At 45.9% G+C, this 19,074-nt stretch overlaps 1 protein-coding gene across 7 annotated transcripts in view; it reads left to right on the top strand.

Annotated features, from left to right (window-relative positions):
• TBC1D16 (TBC1 domain family member 16) overlaps positions 1 to 19,074 on the top strand; it is an 80,041-nt gene that overhangs the window by 34,820 nt on the left and 26,147 nt on the right. For all 7 annotated transcript variants that reach the window (XM_033960561.1, XM_033960559.1, XM_033960564.1 and 4 more), the window contains one exon: positions 18,284 to 18,481. In XM_033960561.1, the coding sequence (XP_033816452.1) occupies positions 18,284 to 18,481 (198 nt within the window). The remainder of the gene's footprint in view (positions 1 to 18,283; positions 18,482 to 19,074) is intronic.

Below are 19,074 nucleotides of genomic sequence, written 5' to 3'. Positions count from 1 at the left end.
AAAGTTAAGAGGGGACAGATTCAGAACCAATGCTAGGAAGTTCTTCTTCACCCAAAGGGTGGTAGACACCTGGAATGTGCTTCCAGAGGGTGTGATAGGACAGAGTACGGTATTGGGGTTCAAGAAGGGATTAGATAACTTCCTGAAGGAAAAGGGGATAGAGGATCACTATACAGGTCCTGGACCTGATGGGCCGCCGCATGAGCGTACTGCTGGGCGTGATGGACCTCTGGTCTGACCCAGCAGAGGCACTGCTTATGTTCTTGTATCCATCAGCAGGGCTGCTTTTTCTTGTAATGTGGTCATTCCATTTCTGCTGGGGAGCTGTGAGCAGGTCATAGAGATGTCAACAGCATAGCTGCGTCTTCTGGTGGCTTAGTCCACTGCTGTCACCTAAAATGAGGCTGCTGTAACTGGAAATCTGATGCTGATGTGCTGCTGTGTAGCACAGATGTTTAGCACATCTGGCCAGTCCTCCTTCTCCTCCTATATTATGGTACTGGCTGTCTTTGGGCCTAATTTTAGAAACATAGAAACAGATGGCAGATAAGGACCTCGGCTCATCAAGTCTGCCCACCCCAATAACCCTTCCCTACCTTTCTCTGTGAAGAGATCCCACGTGTCTTAAAATCAGGCACGCTGCTGGCCTCAGTTACCTGTAGTGGAAGATTATTCCAGCGATCAACCATTCTTTTGGTGAAGAAGTATTTCCTGGTGTCACCGTGTAGTTTCCCGCCCCTGATTTTCCACGGATGCCCTCTTGTTGTCACTCAGATCTGTTTTTATCTTCTTTCCATGCGTCGATGAAGGGGTTTTCTGTGAGCCTCATCATTTGTTCACTAGAGCAGGATTGTGAAGTTGGATAAAGGCCTAACGGAGTAAGCGAGTTGCTTATGATATCTGCACTCTCTGAAGAAGTAAGAAACGCCTCCCCATTTGCCCGTCTGTATCATGTTGTGTCTGTATTTTATCTTTTAAAAATCTTTTTAAAACTTTGTATTAATTGGAAACCACTTTGACTATAAAAGCGGTATATCAAGATTTAAAGAAACTTGAAACTTACTTACTAAGCTAAGGGCTCCTTTTACGAAGCTTAGAACTAACGCCAGCTCAATGCTGGCGTTAGCGTCTAGCGTGGCTGGCAGTTTAGAGCGCGCTATTATGTGCGTTAAACCGCTAACGCAGATTCGTAAAAGGAGCCCTAAGTCATGATTATAATAATACAAGAATATTTGATATTTATTGAACGTAATAATCAAATGAAATAGGGATGAAATACCGATAATCACAGTTGTTGTAAAATTCTATTAGGCATCCATGTAAGAAAATGAATATACACACTAGAGAATGACACGGTGACAAAATTCATCACCGTTCCCGTCCCCGCGAATAACTGCGGGAAACCATCTTCATGTCATTCTTTAAGGAGAGAGGGAAGAATCAGAGTATGAATGGCCACAACCACTGACCCTCAAGCTTTGCTTTGAAGAATGCTGGTGTAGAAGGACCGAGGTTGAAACAGACACTACAGAATGACAGTCTCTGGTATCCAGAGCAGATATTGTGATGTCATAATGCCTCATTCCACCAGTGCCTAAGAGCCAATCACGTCAGTGATGTCACAATGGCTTCATTATTCAGAATATGAATGGCCACAACCACTGACCCGCAAGCTTTGCTTTGAAGAATGCTGGTGTAGAAGGACCGAGGTTGAAATAGCCACTAGAAAATGACATGGGATTATTTCCCGCGGTTATCCGCGGGGACGGGAACGGTGATGAATTTTGTCACCATGTCATTCTCTAATACACACCATGTAAATGGGAAACCGCCACACGGATCTACTTGATTTTATGACCTACTTGCTCGGGTGGTAATCTGAAAAAAAAGGCTGGTTGGCAGCTTGAGAGAATCAGTGCGATTTGATTAGTATTAATTTATTTACCAGAGTCTGGTCCAGTCTCAAGCATTGTTGCTACGATTTATTTCAATAGAACTGCATCTGCCGTACATTAAACACGCAAGAGACAGTCCCTGCTTGAAAGAGCTTACAATCTAATTATGACAGACCACACAAGATGAAAGGGTGAATCTGTACATGCTGCACAGGTAGAGAATTACAGAGGAAATGATAAGGCAGATAGGGTAGGGGACGATAGAGGGAGCTTTGGGCGTTTTATAAGTGGGTAGGACTTAAACGCAGCCTCAAAAAAGTGGGCGTTTAGCATGGATCTGAATGCTGCTAGAAACTGAGCCCAACTTACCGAGTCAGGCAAGTGGTTTCAGGCATATGGTGCAGCAAAGTAGAAGGGATGGAGTTGGCAGTAGAGGAGAAGGGTACAGATGAGAGAGATTTACCCAACAAATGGAGATAAGAGGCGTTTGAACTGTATGCAGAAAAAGACAGGGAGCCAGTGAAGCAACTTGAGGAGAGGGGTAATTTGAGCATTAGAAAATGACACGGTGGATGTTACCCGTGGCTAGCCGTGGGTAACCCGCCAAAATGGTGGAGGGGGGAAAGGTGCTCACCGCAGGTACGGGGACAAAACCATCCACTGCCCCGTGGAGTGGTGAATGGCCTTGTCCCTGCAGTTAAGGGAGGGAACGCACGCGACCCTCTCCCTCCTTGCTACCTACCCAAATCTATCTCCCTCCCTCTCTCTTACCTTTGCGGCGCTTTTTAAGGTTTTAGACTTGTTGAAAGCCGCCGGAGCATACGTGCGTCAGAGGAGAAGCTTCCACCCACACATGCATGCGACTGCATGAACACTCCGGCGGCTTTCAACAAGTCTAAAACCTTAAAACGCGCCGCAAAGGTAAGGGGGGGAGGGAGGGAGATGCACAGGACTGCACAAGGGATGCCGAAAGGCAGTGAGGTGATGAGAAGGAAGGGTTGATGCTGCGGGGATGGGGCGGTGAAGGGGACGGTGGTCCGGTGTCGGGGACAGATTTTTTCCCCCATGTCATTCTCTAGTGAGCATAACGAAACTGGTGGAATATGAGACGTGCATTAGCATTCTGAACAGATAGAAGGGGAGAGAGATGACTTAGTGGAAGACCTGTGAGAAACAAGCTGCAGTAGTCTAGGCAAGAGGTGATTCCTGTCTAGTATGAAGTGGCAGTAGTTGTATTTCATTTAAATTTTCTTCATTTTTTGGGGCCAACAGTAATTTATCAAATGAGAACTGAGAACCATCAAATTGAGGAAATCCGGAGTAGAGAATGTCAGGGATACAAATTTGTCCCAGTCCCCACAAGAACTCAATTTCCCCATCCCGTCCCCATAAGTTTTGGCTCTGTCCCGGCCCCATTCTTTGAGCTCTGCCTTAACCGCACAAGCCTCAAACACTTATGATTTTAAAGTGCAGATGAGGACGGAGCTTGCAGGGATGGGACGGGAAAATGAGTTCCCGTGGTGACATGGAAAAATTTGTCCCCGTGTCATTCTCTTATCCAGAGTGTGAAATGCTGGCCTTATGTTCGCCAACCTTTTCAGAAAATCTTTCCACAAATGCTTGTCTAAGATGCTGCTTTTTAGCAGGTCCAGAAGTCGTATGTGCAGGCCTTCCCTCATAAACACAAAGCACTCCTGTGTGCATTGGGGAAGGTTCTTTGTTTTGCCACCCCCCACCCCTTTTTCTTTCTAGAGCCCAATAATGGCTGTAGAATAAAGATCTGGGAGGAAATGCTTATATTATCCCAGGTCGAGCAAGCAGCATATTCTCTACATGTGGGTGACGTCATCAACGGAGTCCCGCACAGACTTGCTTGAAGATCTTCAAGCTTGCGAGTGTACCACACATGCATGTGTGCTTTCCCGCCTGAATCAGGGCGCGCGTCTCCTCAGCGTGGCCTCAGTTCTTGTTTTTCCGCAGAGCCAAGAAGCCCTGTTCTACAGCTCTGCCATTTTCCTACTTGCCTTCTCGCACTGCGGCTTTTTTTTAAACTTAATTTTATTTCTTTATTAAGTCGCTGTACGGTATGTCTTTTTTTAAAAAAACTTTTTATTTTTTTCTGCCAGTTTTTTTAGGCTCTGCCGCTGGTCTGCAGTCGGCTGCGGTTGTATTTTATTTTTCTCTCCCGGCCTCTTACCGGGATCAATCAGTGTAGCCAGTGTGGTCGGGCCATTTACTTCATAGGACCCGAATATTGTCCTGGGTTCTGCTCATGCTCTGCTACTCTTCAGAAACAAAATTTTTGTAGTAGTCTTCGCAGACGACCTCGGCCTCGACCCCGGTAGCGACCTCGTCTTCCAAGATCTTGACCTCGAGTCTCGTCTGCTGTGCCTCTTTAGGTTCCATCCTCGGGTAAGTTTCCTCTTTCCTCCCCAGGTATGCTACATCAGAAACCTCCAGCTGAGTCTCAGGCAATCCAGGCAATGAGTGTAGTCGTGCCAGCCTCTATGAGACCTCCTTCGAAGCATGTCTCCATTAATAGGGAATACTCATCCTCGAGGTTGCCCTCTATGGAGCGCACTGCTGCACCTTCAATACCAGTTTCATTGGTATGGTGCCCACTTTCCAGAATGGATCAAGGAGCATAGCCCTGTGTTTGCTCAACTTGCCCCAGCCTCGACCCTGCTCCCTGCAAGCCAGTCTGAGCATATCCTCGAGGCTCAACCTGCTACATTTCTGAGTCGGACTTTGAGGCAGTCTAGATGCCTCGTTCTGCTTCTGCCTCGAGGTGCTCCTCTCCATCAAGGCTCCTCCATTCGAGGCAGGTCTCGGACTCCTCTCTTCCTCGTCCTTCGAGGCTCTTGAGGAATCCTTCCTGACCCAGACAGGGTCTCGGCCTCGACCTAACTTCCTGCAAGCCAGTGGAAGCATGTCTTCGAGGCATACCCTGCTTGGTCTCTGAGCTGAGGCCTCTTGCCTCGACTAGTGCCTCGACTGAGGCCTCGACCTCGACTGAGGCCTCTTGCCTCGACCTCGCCTGAGGCCTCAACCTCGACCGAGTCCTCGCCTGGTCAATCCAGGCCTCGTACTCTCGCTATCAGGTTTTTGAGGCCATCAGGAAGCCTCAATCTGCTTCTGCCTTGTACTCCAACCCTTCGAAGCACCTCTGTTCGAGGTGGGATTCTGATCCCTCTCTTCCTTGTCCTTCGAGGCTCTTGTGGGAACCTTCCTGACCCAGGCAGGGTTCTCAGCCTCAACCCAGCTTCCTGCAAGACTGAGCATGTTTTCGAGGCGCACCCTGCTTGGTCTCTGAGGCCTTGTGCCTCGACTGAGTCTTTGCCTAGTCAATCCAGGCCTTATACTCTAGCTGTCAGGCTTCGGGGCTGTCGAGACACCTCAATCTGCTTCTGCCTCGACATACTCTTCTTTATCAAGGCAACTCTGTTCAGGGCAGGATTCGGATCCCTCTTTTCCTCGTCCTTTGAGGCTCTTGAGGGAACTTTCTAGTCCTGGGCAGGGTCTCAGCCTTGACCCAGCTTTTTGCAAGCCAGTGGGAGCATGTCCTGGAGGCACACCCTGCTTGATCTCTGCGGCTTTGTGCCTCGTCCTCGATTGAGTCTTCGCCTGGTCAATCCAGGCCTTATACTTTAGCTGTCATGTTTTGCAGCCATTAAGAAGCCTCACTCTGTTTCTGCCTCGAGATACTCCTCTCCATCGAGGCACCTCTGTTTGAGGCAGGATTCGGATCCCCTTTTTTTCCTCGTGCTTCGAGGCCCTTTGGGGACTGTTCCAGGTCCAGGTTGGATCTCATGCTGGAGGTCCTCGTTGGCCTTGTTCCACACCTCCTCGAGCTTTTTTTTGAGGCTCCGGACTCCTCTTTTGAGGCTATCTGTGGGGGATCCTAACCAGATCCCCACAAAATTTCATTAACCTGTTTTTAAAGTAAAGTTTCATAATCAACATCTTGTCCATCTCGCTCATGCATGTTATTACCAGGGTGGACCGACTCTGAATCACATCCTGTGTGTCTTCCAAAAATTCAGTCAAATTTACCTCTGGTGTGATCAGATGGTCCACGTCCTGGGCAGATTCAACTTTTTTAGGAGAAATATAATAATAATTATTTATTGGAAAGTTCTCCGCATTGGCCATTCCCAGTACTTCTTTAAAAAACTTCCTTAATAAAATCTCAGGTGACAATAAATGAGTTACTGGAAAATTGACCAGGCGGAGATTTTTCACTCTATTCATGTTCTCTATAGATTCAATTTTAGAATGTATCACTGTGGAATCTTTAACAGCTGATACCGAGACACCATGATTTTGATAGCTCCTCGGTGGCCCAGACAACCGTGGTTCTCCCTTCTGCTTTGACTCAGTGTCAGGGAGCCTCTGCTTCTGCCTGTGTTTCCTTCTCTGCTGTCTCAGAGTCAAGGTTCGCTGCTGCATCCCAATCTGCAGTCTCTACACTTAACAGCTTGGTTCCTCTCGATGTGATTCCCTCCTTCCGTTTTTCTCAGTCTATGCAGGATGTTCTCAAGGCCTCTCGGAAGAGATCCACTTGACAGTGCTACACCCAGAAATGGACTAGATTTGCTGCGCGGTGTACTACGCATCGCTTGGAGCCACTGTCTGCCTCCTTACCTTCAGTACTAGATTATCTGCTGCACTTGTCTCGGTCTGGTCTCAAATCGACATCTGTTCAAGTCCACCTCAGTGCAATTGCTGCTTTTCATCAGCCGCTTGATGGGAAACCACTCTCAGTCCATCCGGTGGTTTCCCGGTTTATGAAAGGTCTTTTCAATGTCCATCCTCCACTCAAGCCTCCCCCTGTGGTTTGAGATCTTAATGTGGTTCTGGCTCAGTTGATGAAACCTCCATTTGAACCCATCGTTAAGGCTCAACTGAAGTATCTCACCTGGAAAATGGTGTTTCTGATTGCCCTCACAGTCTGTCTCGCAGAGTCAGTGAGCTGCAAGCTCTGGTTGCAGACCCGCCTTTTACTGTTTTTCATCATGACAAGGTGGTTCTTCGTACTCATCCTAAGTTCTTGCCTAAAGTGGTTTCAGATTTCCACCTCAATCAATCCATTGTTCTTCCTGTGTTTTTTCCTAAGTCCCATTCTCATCCTGGAGAAGTGATGCTACATACTCTTGACTGTATGAGGGTGTTGGCTTTCTATCTGCAACGCACTCAAGCTCATTAAACTGCTCCTCAACTCTTTATATCGTTTGATCCGAATCGGTTAGTGCATTCTGTATCCAAGCGCACCTTGTTCAACTGGTTAGCTGCTTGTATTTCCTTCTGCTATGCTCAGGCTGGTCTCCTGCTGCAGGGTCGGGTCACAGGGCATAAAGTCAGAGCAATGGCGGCGTCTGTCGCTTTCCTCACGTCCACTCCTATTGAGGAGATCTGCAAGGCTGCCACTTGGTCCTCGGTTCATACATTCACCTCTCACTACTGTCTGGATACTTTTTCCAGACGCGACGGCCAGTTCGGCCAGTCAGTTTTGTGTAATCTGTTCTCCTAAATTGCCAACTCTCCCACCGTTCCATTCTAGTTAGCTTGGAGGTCACCCACATGTAGAGAATATTCTGCCTGCTTGTCCTGGGATAAAGCACAGTTACTTACTGTAACGTCCTAGCGGAACCGTTATCCGCACTCTTCAATCTTTCCCTAAGTACAGGAAGAGTCCCGTTAGATTGGAAGACGGCTAACGTCATTCAACTCCTCAAAAAGGGATGCAGGACGGAGGCTGCGAATTATAGACCGGTGAGTCTCACATCAATAGTGAGTAAACTTATGGAAACACTAATCAAACGCCAATTGGATACGATCCTGAACAAGGAGAATCTACGAGATCCTCATCAACATGGTTTTACGAAGGGAAGGTCCTGCCAATCAAATCTGATCAGCTTCTTTGACTGGGTAACAAGAAAGCTGGATATAGGGGAGCCCCTGGATGTCGTGTACTTGGACTTCAGCAAAGCGTTTGATAGCGTCCCGCACCGCAGGTTATTGAGCAAGATGGGTTCGATGGAACTGGGTGAAACATTAACCACATGGGTTAGGAATTGGCTTAGAGGTAGACTTCAGAGTGTAGTGGTAAACGATACCCTCTCCGATATGACGGAGGTGATCAGCGGAGTGCAGCAGGGCTCGGTCTTGGGCCCGATCCTATTTAACATTTTCGTAAGAGACTTGGCTGAGGGGCTTTGTGGTAAAATTACATTATTCGCCGATGACACCAAACTATGCAACATAGTAGGCAAAAGCACACCAGATGAAAGCACAGTGCCCGACAAAAGCTCAATGCCCGACAGTATGACGCAGGACCTACTCCTGCTGGAGCTTTGGTCAAAGACTTGGCAACTAAGTTTCAATGCCAAAAAATGCAAGGTCATGCACCTTGGCGGCAAAAATCCATGCAGGACTTACACCCTAAATGGTGAGATCCTAGCAAGGACTGTAGCAGAACGTGACTTGGGAGTGATCATTAGCGAAGACATGAAGACTGCCAATCAAGTGGAGAAAGCTTCATCCAGGGCTAGACAAATCATGGGCTGTATCCGTAGAGGTTTCGTCAGCCGTAAGCCCGAGGTCATAATGCCGTTATACAGATCCATGGTGAGACCCCATCTGGAATACTGTGTCCAATTCTGGAGGCCGCACTATCAAAAAGATGTGCGGAGAGTTGAGTCGGTTCAGCGAATGGCCACCAGGATGGTCTCAGGACTCAAGGATCTCCCGTATAAGGAACGGTTGGGTAAGTTGCAGCTATACTCACTCGAGGAATGCAGAGAGAGGGGTGACATGATCGAGATGTTCAAATATGTCACGGGCCGTATCGAGGTGGAAGAAGATCTCTTTTGTCTTAAAGGACCCACGTCAACAAGAGGGCATCCGTTGAAAATCAGGGGTGGGAAATTTCATGGCGACACCAGAAAATATTTCTTCACCCAAAGGGTGGTTGATCGCTGAAATAATCTTCCACAACAGGTAATTGAGGCCAGCAGCATGCCAGATTTTAAGAAAAGATGGGATTGGCTTGTGGGATCTCTTCATGGAGGTAGCTAGGGGGTGGGTCATTAGAGTGGGCAGACTAGATGGGTCGTGGCCCTTTTCTACTGTCATTTTCTATGTTTTTAACAGGTATTATCAAGGGACAGCAGGCAGATATTCTCACAACCCACCCACCTCCCCTGGTTGGCTTCTTGCTAGCTATCTGAACTTAGGCCACGCTGAGGAGACGCGTCCCCTAGCTTGAGTGGGAAGGCACACGCACGTGCGCGGTGCAGCACTAGCAAACTTAAAAGATCTTCAATCAAGTTTGCTTGAAAAGCTGTCTGCGACGGGGCTTCGTGGATGACGTCACCCACATGTAGAGAATATCTGCCTGCTGCCCCTGGATAACACCTGTTACGGTAAGTAACTGTGCTTTCGAGACGTTGTATTGAGCCATTTGGAGTGAAGGGTAGCTTTCAATGTGTGCAGTCTGTGTCTGTAAAACTTGGCCTCTACTGGTTCCTCTCACACTAGGTGTTAGAGAATAACCAAATCTAGATGGAAGCCAGTCGTTCCCTGCAAGTGATGAGTTATTGAACACGAGAAATCCAATTCCTTTTACTGTAAAATCTTATCAGTGAAAGACCTCTGAAATGGTGCCAGTTCTGCCTTTCCGTGTTTAGTTTTTGGCAGGTTGACATTGCTTTTATTAAGCAAGGACAAAATCTGCAAAGTTACTGGGGGCCCTGGTAAACAGGTGTCGTCTTTGGAGATTGATTGATTTCCCTGTATGTAGAAGTGGGTGAGAATGGCTGCTTGACTACCCATGTGTTCAACCGAGGTTAGACGTGAAACTAATCTTTTCTAAGACCTCTGGTCATAAACTTCTGTAAAGTGGCCCTAACTCCCTGGTAGCACATTGAACAAAGCTGGCTCCAAGGAATATATGCTGTCAAAGCCTGTGTAAATGTCAGTGGTGACGTCTGGGCTGTCCTTTCTCCCAAAGAGGAGCAACATTCCATGCAAGCACTGGTTTCCACATGTCTTTCTCAATAACAGACTATGGACTTTTCCTCCAGGAACTTGTCTAAACCTTTCTTAAACCAGCTACGCTATCCGCTCTTACCACAATTCTCAACATATTAGATTAGGTGAAAATCTCAGGGATATGCAAACCGGATCGTCTTCTGAAGGGTGAGGAGCTCTCAGAAGTGGCGTTTCCACATAGTGTGGCCTCCGGCTCCCTGGGAACGACTCTCTTCTCAACCTATGGGTAGGCAATGTTCGGACTGTTTATTACAGCGCTGCGTACACCTTTCAGCACTACAGAAATGATAAAGAGGAGTAGTAGGAGGACTTTGCACATTTCCCAAGAAACATATTGAAAGTGTTTTGTGAAATTAAGGACCAGGCTACGTATTTTAAGCACAACTGGAGGAGAAAGGCTTTCAGACGAGTGGCTTACGCTTGTTACATTACAATACATCTTGCATTTATTTATTACCCGCCTGTACTAAACAAATCAAGGTGATTTACAGTTGGCAAAAATGAATAACATCAAAATGCTAATGTACTCATTCACAATAAATTTACAGTGTAGCCAACAGATCCTAATTGACGTAGAACAATTTACATGTCAACTTCACGGAAGAAACATTCGTTTACAAAGCTGTGTGGCAAAAGCCCCAGATCCCTTTAAATTCCTGTGGGCTTCGGGCAGTTACCACAGGGGGGGTTGTAGTGAAGTCCAGGTAATTTCCCTAACCTTTAATCAGTCACTATCAAATACTTCAAAGATTTGTGAAACTGGCCATAGCAAGGAAAGCTTCTAATAGATATTAGTGATATTGCTGAAGGGCTATCGGCTAAGATTTGCCTCCTTGCGGATGATACCAAAATTTGCAATAGAGTAGACCCAGGATGGTGTGAATAAGGTGAAGGCAAATGCTAGAAGGATGCATAGGGAGAGGTATGGCCGGTTGGAAAACAGGAGGTATTGTGTACCTTCCAAAAGATATAAAAAGGCTGGAGTCGGTCCCGAGACTTAAAGATCTTAATCTGTGTTCTTTAGAGGAAAGGCGGGAGAGGGGAGATATGATAGATGTGCATGAGTCGAGTCTCTTTCATTTGAAAGGAAACTCTGCAATGAGAGGGCATAGGATGAAGTGAAGAAGTAATCTTACAGAAAGGGTGGTCAATGTGTGGAACAGTCTCCCGGAAGAGGTGGTGGAGAAAGAGACTGGGTCTGAATTCAAGAAAGCCTGGGATAGGCAGGTGGGATCTCTTAGAGCAGGGGTGTCCAACCTTTTGGTTTCCTTAGGCCGCAATGGCTGAAAAACAATGTTTCTGGGGCAAACGCTGCAGCAAGACAGAGGAGGCAGCAGAGGAAAACACTGCATTGCCCTCGACCGGGGCTGCACAAAATACTTCACGGGGCCGCAGGTTGGACTTCCCTGTCTTAGAGAGAGGAAGAGATAAGGGCTAATGCGGATGGGCCATTTGGCCTTTATCTGCCATCATGTGTCTATGTGTAGCATATTCCATATTTTGGTTGTCAAATTAACATATTGATGTTTGGTAAAGAGCAATAGAATCTTATCCGGATTATTAATTAAATCCATCATATTATTTGGTCTTGATATACATAATCAAGTAGTTTACAGGGCCACTGTTTGTGCTGGATGAGAGAATTAGGAAGGCCTTGAGCTCAGACATGATTCTCTACAAATAAGTCGTCATGAGTGTGATTTTCGTTTGGGGGCTTTTACAAAGTATGTTTTCTCTGGAAATCTCGAGTAGCAATAAAGAAAATAGATGGATGTTTGGAGGGATTCCGAGGGTAGACGGTCATTGCATATGTCAAAGTGCAGCATGAGGGACAGAGCAAATTGTTCAGATGGACTGAAGAGTAAGAGGGCAAAACAGCAGCTCCCAGCAGGGTCTAGCTTGATGCAACTTTCCCCAATCTCTTGCACACTGTTGCCTCACTCCCTGTGGAGTCAATCAGTAAATTACCTGCTTGAGAGCAAAAGCTACAAGATGGAGAAAAAAGCAGAGGGAGCAGGTGTGTGTGTGTTTCGAGAGACAGGCAGCTAAGAACAGGCAAAGGTTGCATCACTGGGCACAAAACACCTCCGCGGTCAGGAAAAATGAGCTGAAATGATGCAAGAAAAAGGAATGCTCTACCCAGAAAACATACGCCAGCCCTCCATCTTATATCACAAGCACTGTCTGTTGTCCATCCTTTTATTTTGGAAGGGGGGTAAACTGTGTAGCTGTGGGTATATTCCCCCCCACCCAAGCACTGCTCTTTTGTCAGATCTGTACTGGCGTTCTGTCTAGGGAGCACAGACTAGCCAGATTCGGGACAACATGAGGAACTGAACCGATGCTTTCTTTTCTGCTAACAAGATCCCTTAACACTGTTTTAGAGAATTACATTAAAAATGTTAGCATTGATCCATTGGCCATCATACGGGGATGCACTGTTTGGCCTGATTACCTGAGAAGTTGAGGAAATGGCTTAAACCATTCAAACCAAGACTGGGTTATCCCTCCCTAAGTTAGCAGAATCAATTTGGGGACATGGGTTGAAAGCAGGGAAAAAACAAAGTGGAAGTTAGCTGGTGATAAGTGAAATGAAGGTAGAGAGTCTTATGTGTCTCTTTAAAATCTAAATAGACTGTATTTCAAGTCAAATAAATGGTGGGATCTCTTAGGGAGAGGAGGAGATAGCGGATGCTGTGGATGGGCAGACTGGATGGGCCATTTGTTGCAATGTTTCTATGACTTCCCATTGTTTTTATCTCATTGCTCCCATGTTCATCAACTGGGACATTCAGGTCTTTGCACAAAGTCACTTACTTATACCGTCTTTTAGAAAGATTCAATTAGATACTACTAGAAGTTCCATCTCGATTGTAACTGGGCCCACCACATCTACAGCTAGATAAATTCAAGGATGGTTTAAAAACTCTTCTTTCCCACTGAAGTAAGAACATTGCTCTGGAAGGCTTAATTGGGGTGGGGGGAGGTAGAACAAGGGCTTGATGTGTACCGTTTTCATCACTTTCTCTCTTCTGAGTTTGAGATTGTCACTTTGTCTGTAGAAACTCCTTTAGAAGAGTTACTAGTGAATAACAGAAAAGATCCCGAAAAGTCCAGCACCAGGGTATGAATCCTGAATCTGGCCACTCTCTGTTGGGAAGTCGCAGCAGGAAGTGGACGCAACCAAAAGGTGCCAGAGAATCCCCAGCACCTGGACTTTTTTGTTCTGGATGGAACACACTTTCCCACATACATTTGTTGCTTTGCTTTGGTATCGGCAGGGGACACTTCTGGGTTCAATAAAAGCCACATTGTTCTGATCAGGGGCATGGCTTTGATGGATGAGGGCCTTCTAATGTCGGTAGACTTGTGTACTGGGATGTCATGGCTTGAACAGGTGGGGGGGGGTCACTGCTGACCAGCCTTTCAAGGGGCTTGCAATTGGGCTTTCATGAATGAACACTTGAGGTGGGGGGGGAGCCTTGTGGCTGAAAACTGAGCATGTGCTTTGGAGCATTCTTACACCACATTGTTCAGTAAGTGGATTAGAAAGCGTTGTGTGCTTTTTACGTGGCAGGGTGTCCTTTCTCTTTCAGCCCCTCATTTCACGGTACAGACCTGCTTCTGAAGGCTGCTGGTTTGTTGTTTTTTTTAAAAAAATCAGATTCGAGGACTTTCTAAGTAAAGTTCTTCAGCTTGTGCACCTTCCTGCCATGTGGAGCTAAAAGGTGTGAGAGGAAGGGATTTTAGGTGAGTCTTAGGGCCAGGTTCACTAACCTGCCCGACGAATTCACAAAAGAAAAATATGCAGATGGGGGCGATCAGAGGAACGCCCACATCTGGCTGCCCGAATTGCTGGTGTGCAATCCCCGTGCATGCGCAGACCATCTGCTTTCCCTGCAGATGGTCTGCGCATGCGTTGTTTTCGGGCCCGACTCTCCTGCTCCTATCTCCGCCGGTGGCGGCAGCCTCTTCCCTCCTTCCTTGCAGTGCAAGCCCGTGGGTTTAAAGGGGGGCTGCACTGCGGCATGCAGCCCCGCTTTAAACCCGCAGGCTTGCACTGCAGGGAAGGCTGCTAATACTGATTTCTACTAGATGCAGCATAATTGGAAGTCAGAGAGCCAACAGGCACTGCTCTCCCCCCTGCCCCAGGGCTTCTGCAGCCCCTGGAACAGGCAGCGAGAGTAGGGCAAAGTGCAGGGCAGCAATGGAGCAGGAGAGTCGGTAGAGAGGTGTTCGACTGGTCCCCAGCAGTTGCTTTAGGAGTTGATCGGCCAGCCCAGTCAGATTGAGAATTTTGTGTTGTGATTCGCTGCCTTCCCTACTTTTGAATGTCCCCTCCCCTCATTCACATGCACGGATCAAAGAATGGTCGGCAGAGAGGTAAATGAATCGGGCCGGAGAGAAATTTGGTCGCAAACCGATCGGTGTACTTTGTGAATCTAGCCCTTAATCCTGGTTTTGCCCCTGATCCTCCAAGTTTAAATTATCCACTAATTAGGAACTCTTTAATTTCAGTTTGTATAATGCTTTCAAGGTATGATTTAAGGAAAGGCAATGCCCCATAATACAGAGGGAGGCACAAATTACAAGCTTCCCGGTCTGTCTCTAGATGCGTTAAGAGCAGTGGACGCTACAGACATTTGCTTTATATATTTAATGGACTTTATTAACTGCCTTTTCATGAAACGGATTTATTTTCCCTGTGTCCCAGCAGGCTGACAATCTAACTAAGGTACCTGGGGCAAAGGAGGGTTTGTGATTTGCCCATAGTCACAGGGAGCAGACTAGGATCGAACTCACGACCTCAGGGTGCTAAGGCAGCAGCTCTAACCATTAGGCCACTCCTCCCCTCCTTTATCTTTGATTGTCCAAGCCCCTTCCCTTCCCTTGTTTAAATGCAGACTGAAACCCCACCTTTTTGCTATAGCCTTCAATCCTTAACCCTACTCCTCTGCCCTCCAACCCAACCAGCTGATTAACCCTTCCCCTTAGCTGTATCCATGACATCCTGTTTGTCTGTTTAGATTGTAAGCTCCTTCATGCAGGGACTGCCTTCTTCGTGACTCTGTATAGCGCATCGTACGTCTGGTAGCACTATAGAAATAATTAATAGTAGTAACATGGTAGATGACGGCAGATAAAGACCCAAATGGTCCATCCAATCTGCCCAACCTGATTCAATTTAAATTTTTTCCTCTTAGCTATTTCTGGGCAAGAATCCAAAGCTCTACCTGGTTCTGTGCTTGGGTTCCATCTCCGTCAAAACCTACACCCTCCCAGCCATTGAAGCCCTCCCAGCCCATCCTCCACCAAACGGCCATATACAGACACAGACCATGCAAGTCTGCCCAGTACTGGCCTTAGTTCAATTTTTAATCTTATTTTCAGATTCTAGATCCTCTGTGTTCATCCCATGCTTCTTTGAACTCAGTCACCGTTTTCCTCTCCACCACCTCTCTCGGAAGCGCATTCCAGGCATCCACCACCCTCTCCGTAAAGTAGAATTTCCTAACATTGCTCTTGAATCTGTCACCAATGGCCCTTTTCTCTACAGTGTGTTTGTTACACACCTTCAGATTTTGTAGAATTATGTTAGGATGTTTAGCATGAAAGCAGAGACGGAGAAATGTTCCAAGAAAGGGGGAAGATGACAAAGAGCTATTGCTTGTAGAAATCCTGTGGTGGGTTGGGGGTTCAGCTGGACTTGATGCCCCCTTTTGCCTTGCCTGCCCAGGCACAAAGGGCATTTTTTTCAGAGCCCTGTACTCCTACCCCAACCCACCTAGTCTCTGGAGGGACTACTTCTAAATTTATGTATAATATTTATATCCCACTAATAGTTAAGCAGGTAACAAAAAACATACACAATATAATCAGTATTAAACAATGAAACAAATCATAGAAACATGATGGCAGATAAAGGCCAAATGGCCCATCTAGCTTGCCCATTCGCAGTAACCAATATCTCTTTCTCTCTCTAAGAGATCCCACGCCTTCTTGAATTCAGACACAGTCTCTGTCTCCACCACTTCTTTGGGAGACTGTTCCACGCATCTACCACCCTTTCTGTAAAAAAGTATTTCCTTAGATTACTCCGGAGCCTATCACCTCTCAACTTCATCCTATGCCCTCTCATTTCAGAGCTTCCTTTCAAATGAGAGATTTGTCTCATGTGCATTTACGCCATGTAGGTATTTAAACGCCTCTATCATATCTCCCCTCTCTCGCCTTTCCTCCAAAGGATACATATTGAGATCTTTAAGCCTGTTCTTATATGTCTTATGACAAAGAACACCAACCATTTTAATTAGCCTTCCTCTGGACCGACTCCATCCTTGTTCGTTCTCCAGAATTGTACACAATATTTTAAATGAGGTCTCACCAGAGTCTTATACAGGGGCATCAATACCTCCTTTTTCCTACTGGCCATACCTTTTTCTATGCACCCTAGCATCCTTCTAGTTTTTGCCATCGTGTTTTCAACCTGTTTGGCCACCTTAAGATCGTCACCTACAATCACATCCAAATCCCGATCTTCTGTCGTGCACATAAGTTCTTCACCCCCCTAAATTGTACCGTTCCCTTGGGTTTTTGCAACCTAAATGCATGACCTTGCATTTCTTAGCATTAAATTTTAGCTGTCAAATTTCAAACCATTCTTCAAGCTTCACCAAGTCTTTCTTAAATGTTATTTACACCATCCAGGGTGTCTACTCTATTGGAAATTTTGGTATCATCTATAGAGAGGCAAATCTTACCTGACAGCCCTTCAGCAATACCGCTTATAAAAATGCTAAAAAGAACAGGCCCATGAACAGAACCTTGAGGCACACCACTGGTAACATCCCTTTCTTCACAGAGATCTCCATTGACTATTACCCTCTGTCATCTTCCACTCAACCAGTTCCTGACCCAGCCCATCACTTTGGGGCACTCAGTTTATTTATTAGATGTCTGTGTGGAATACAGACAAAGGTTTTGCTAAAATCTAAATACACCACATGTAGCGCACTACCTCTACCCAATTCTCTGGTCACCCAGTCAGAGAAATTGATCAGATTTGTCTGTCAAGACCTACCTCTAGTGAATCCATGTTGCCTCGTGTCCTGTAATCAGAGACTTCACCATTCCATGTTTTAAAAATGTTTCCATTAATTTGCTTACCACAGAAGTCAGACTTACTGGCCTGTAATTCCCTACTTCTTCCTTACTTCCACTTTTGTGGAGAAGGCACACATCTGCCCTGCTTGCCCTGTATTGGTAGCATGGAATATTGCTATACCTTGGGTTTTGGCCAGGTACTAGTAACCTGGATTGACCACTGTGAGTTTAGGCTACGGGCTTGATGGACCATTGGTCTGACCCAGTAAGGCTATTCTTATGTTCTTTAGTCCTCCGGTACCACTCCCGACTCTAGAGACTCATTGAAAAGGTCAGTCAGTGGAGCCACCAGAACTTCCCTAAGTTCCTTCAGCACCCTTGGATGTACACCATCCAGCCCCATTGCTTTGTCTACCTTTAATTTAGCTAATTGCTCACGAACACAAGCCTCTGAAAATCGATCAGGGTCTAATATGCCTCCATCTCTATTCCTCTTCCTCTGTCTATCTTCAAATGGCCCAGGCAGAAGGTATCTACCAGTACAAACAGATGAGTTTTCAACCTTCTTTTAAATATATCAAAAGATGAAAAAGATTAATGGGCAGTTTATTCCAAAACAGAGATCCAACAGTAGACATCACTTTGTTACCAGTGATCAAGTAACGTACGATCAACAAAGGAGGCACCACCAGTTGTTTTGCGCCAGTGAACTGCAAAGGTCGAGCAGGGTCATAAGGTGGTGGGATCTGCTTCAAATACTCAGGAACATTCCATTCAATGTCACAACTGTATTGGGAACTAATGCAATATTCCATCGAGCAGGTCACATCGTCATTTTGTGACAGTCCCATAATTAGGCTCACAAACAGGAAGAGGACAATCCAACATACAAACTGTTGCCATAATCCAGTCTAATCAAACAAGACTTTGTACAACCATGCAGGAATCGGAGGGAGGAATCATGGGTCTAATTTTACTTAAAACATGTAATTGATAAAATCATCTTTGAACACCTCTAGTCGAGGGTGCTTTAAAAGTCAAGTGTTAGTCTAATAAATGTTTTTATTTGCATATTGCTTATACCTATTCCTGTAGGAGCTCAAGGTGAATTACATTCCAGTAGACTAGGTATTGCCTGTCCTTGGAGGCTCACAACTGAATTTGTCCCTCCCAGAGAACCTGCCAATTGCGATGCAGATCTAACCCTGCGCTAATGTGTTTATACTTTTCAGAGAAACCTGTGATAATCACATGACCTACTCCACAAGCTCTGCGTCCAGCGCAGACACCAATTCCCAGTTCCAGGAAAATAATGGCCATGTTGCCAACCTAAAATGGGAGGAGCAGCAGAAGGTTCTGGCTTTGGAGCAGACCTGTGGCGTCTTCAGGGTGGACTTGGGGCAAATGCGGTCTCTCCGCCTTTTCTTTAGGTGAGGATTTTTCTTTCATGGCTCATCTAGGATGATTTTCGTGTTTGTGGGTAGCCCATTAACTTTTTCTATGGCACAGCTGGTCACTTCCCCCGGCTACTCACAAAACTAGGACAGTTAGGAACTGCTTCATCTTTTTTATTTATTTCTGATATATTGCTGTTTCTGACAAACAGATCACAGCAGTTTACAAAATCAAAGGGAAAGAATGCTAATAATTCAGCTAGAAAAGACCATTCACACAAACAGAAAGAGAATCGCAATGGTTCAGGAGCAGTTGTTAAGGTAATTTGGGAAAAAAAGGGTTTTCAACAGCGATTTGAATTTGGTAAAAGACTTCTCTGCACGAATGAGTTGTTTTGGGGCTAAAATGTAAAAAATCAGAATGACTGTTTGTCTCGATGGGCATCGAGGGTCCTAAGGGATCGTGTTAGTATATATAGAATTAAAGGTGACAACAAATTCTGGGGACTTACTGAGGTTATATGCCTTCTGTTTTAGGCACAACTCTTGAATAAAATATGGTATTCAAAAAATTACAATGAATACTGGTTCAACAGGGACAAATGATCACCTTTTCAAGCTTGGCATAA

The sequence above is a fragment of the Geotrypetes seraphini genome, chromosome 10, assembly GCF_902459505.1.
Source record: "Geotrypetes seraphini chromosome 10, aGeoSer1.1, whole genome shotgun sequence".
Classification (NCBI taxonomy): Eukaryota; Metazoa; Chordata; class Amphibia; order Gymnophiona; family Dermophiidae; genus Geotrypetes; species Geotrypetes seraphini.
This window is presented reverse-complemented; position numbering and strand designations above follow the sequence as displayed.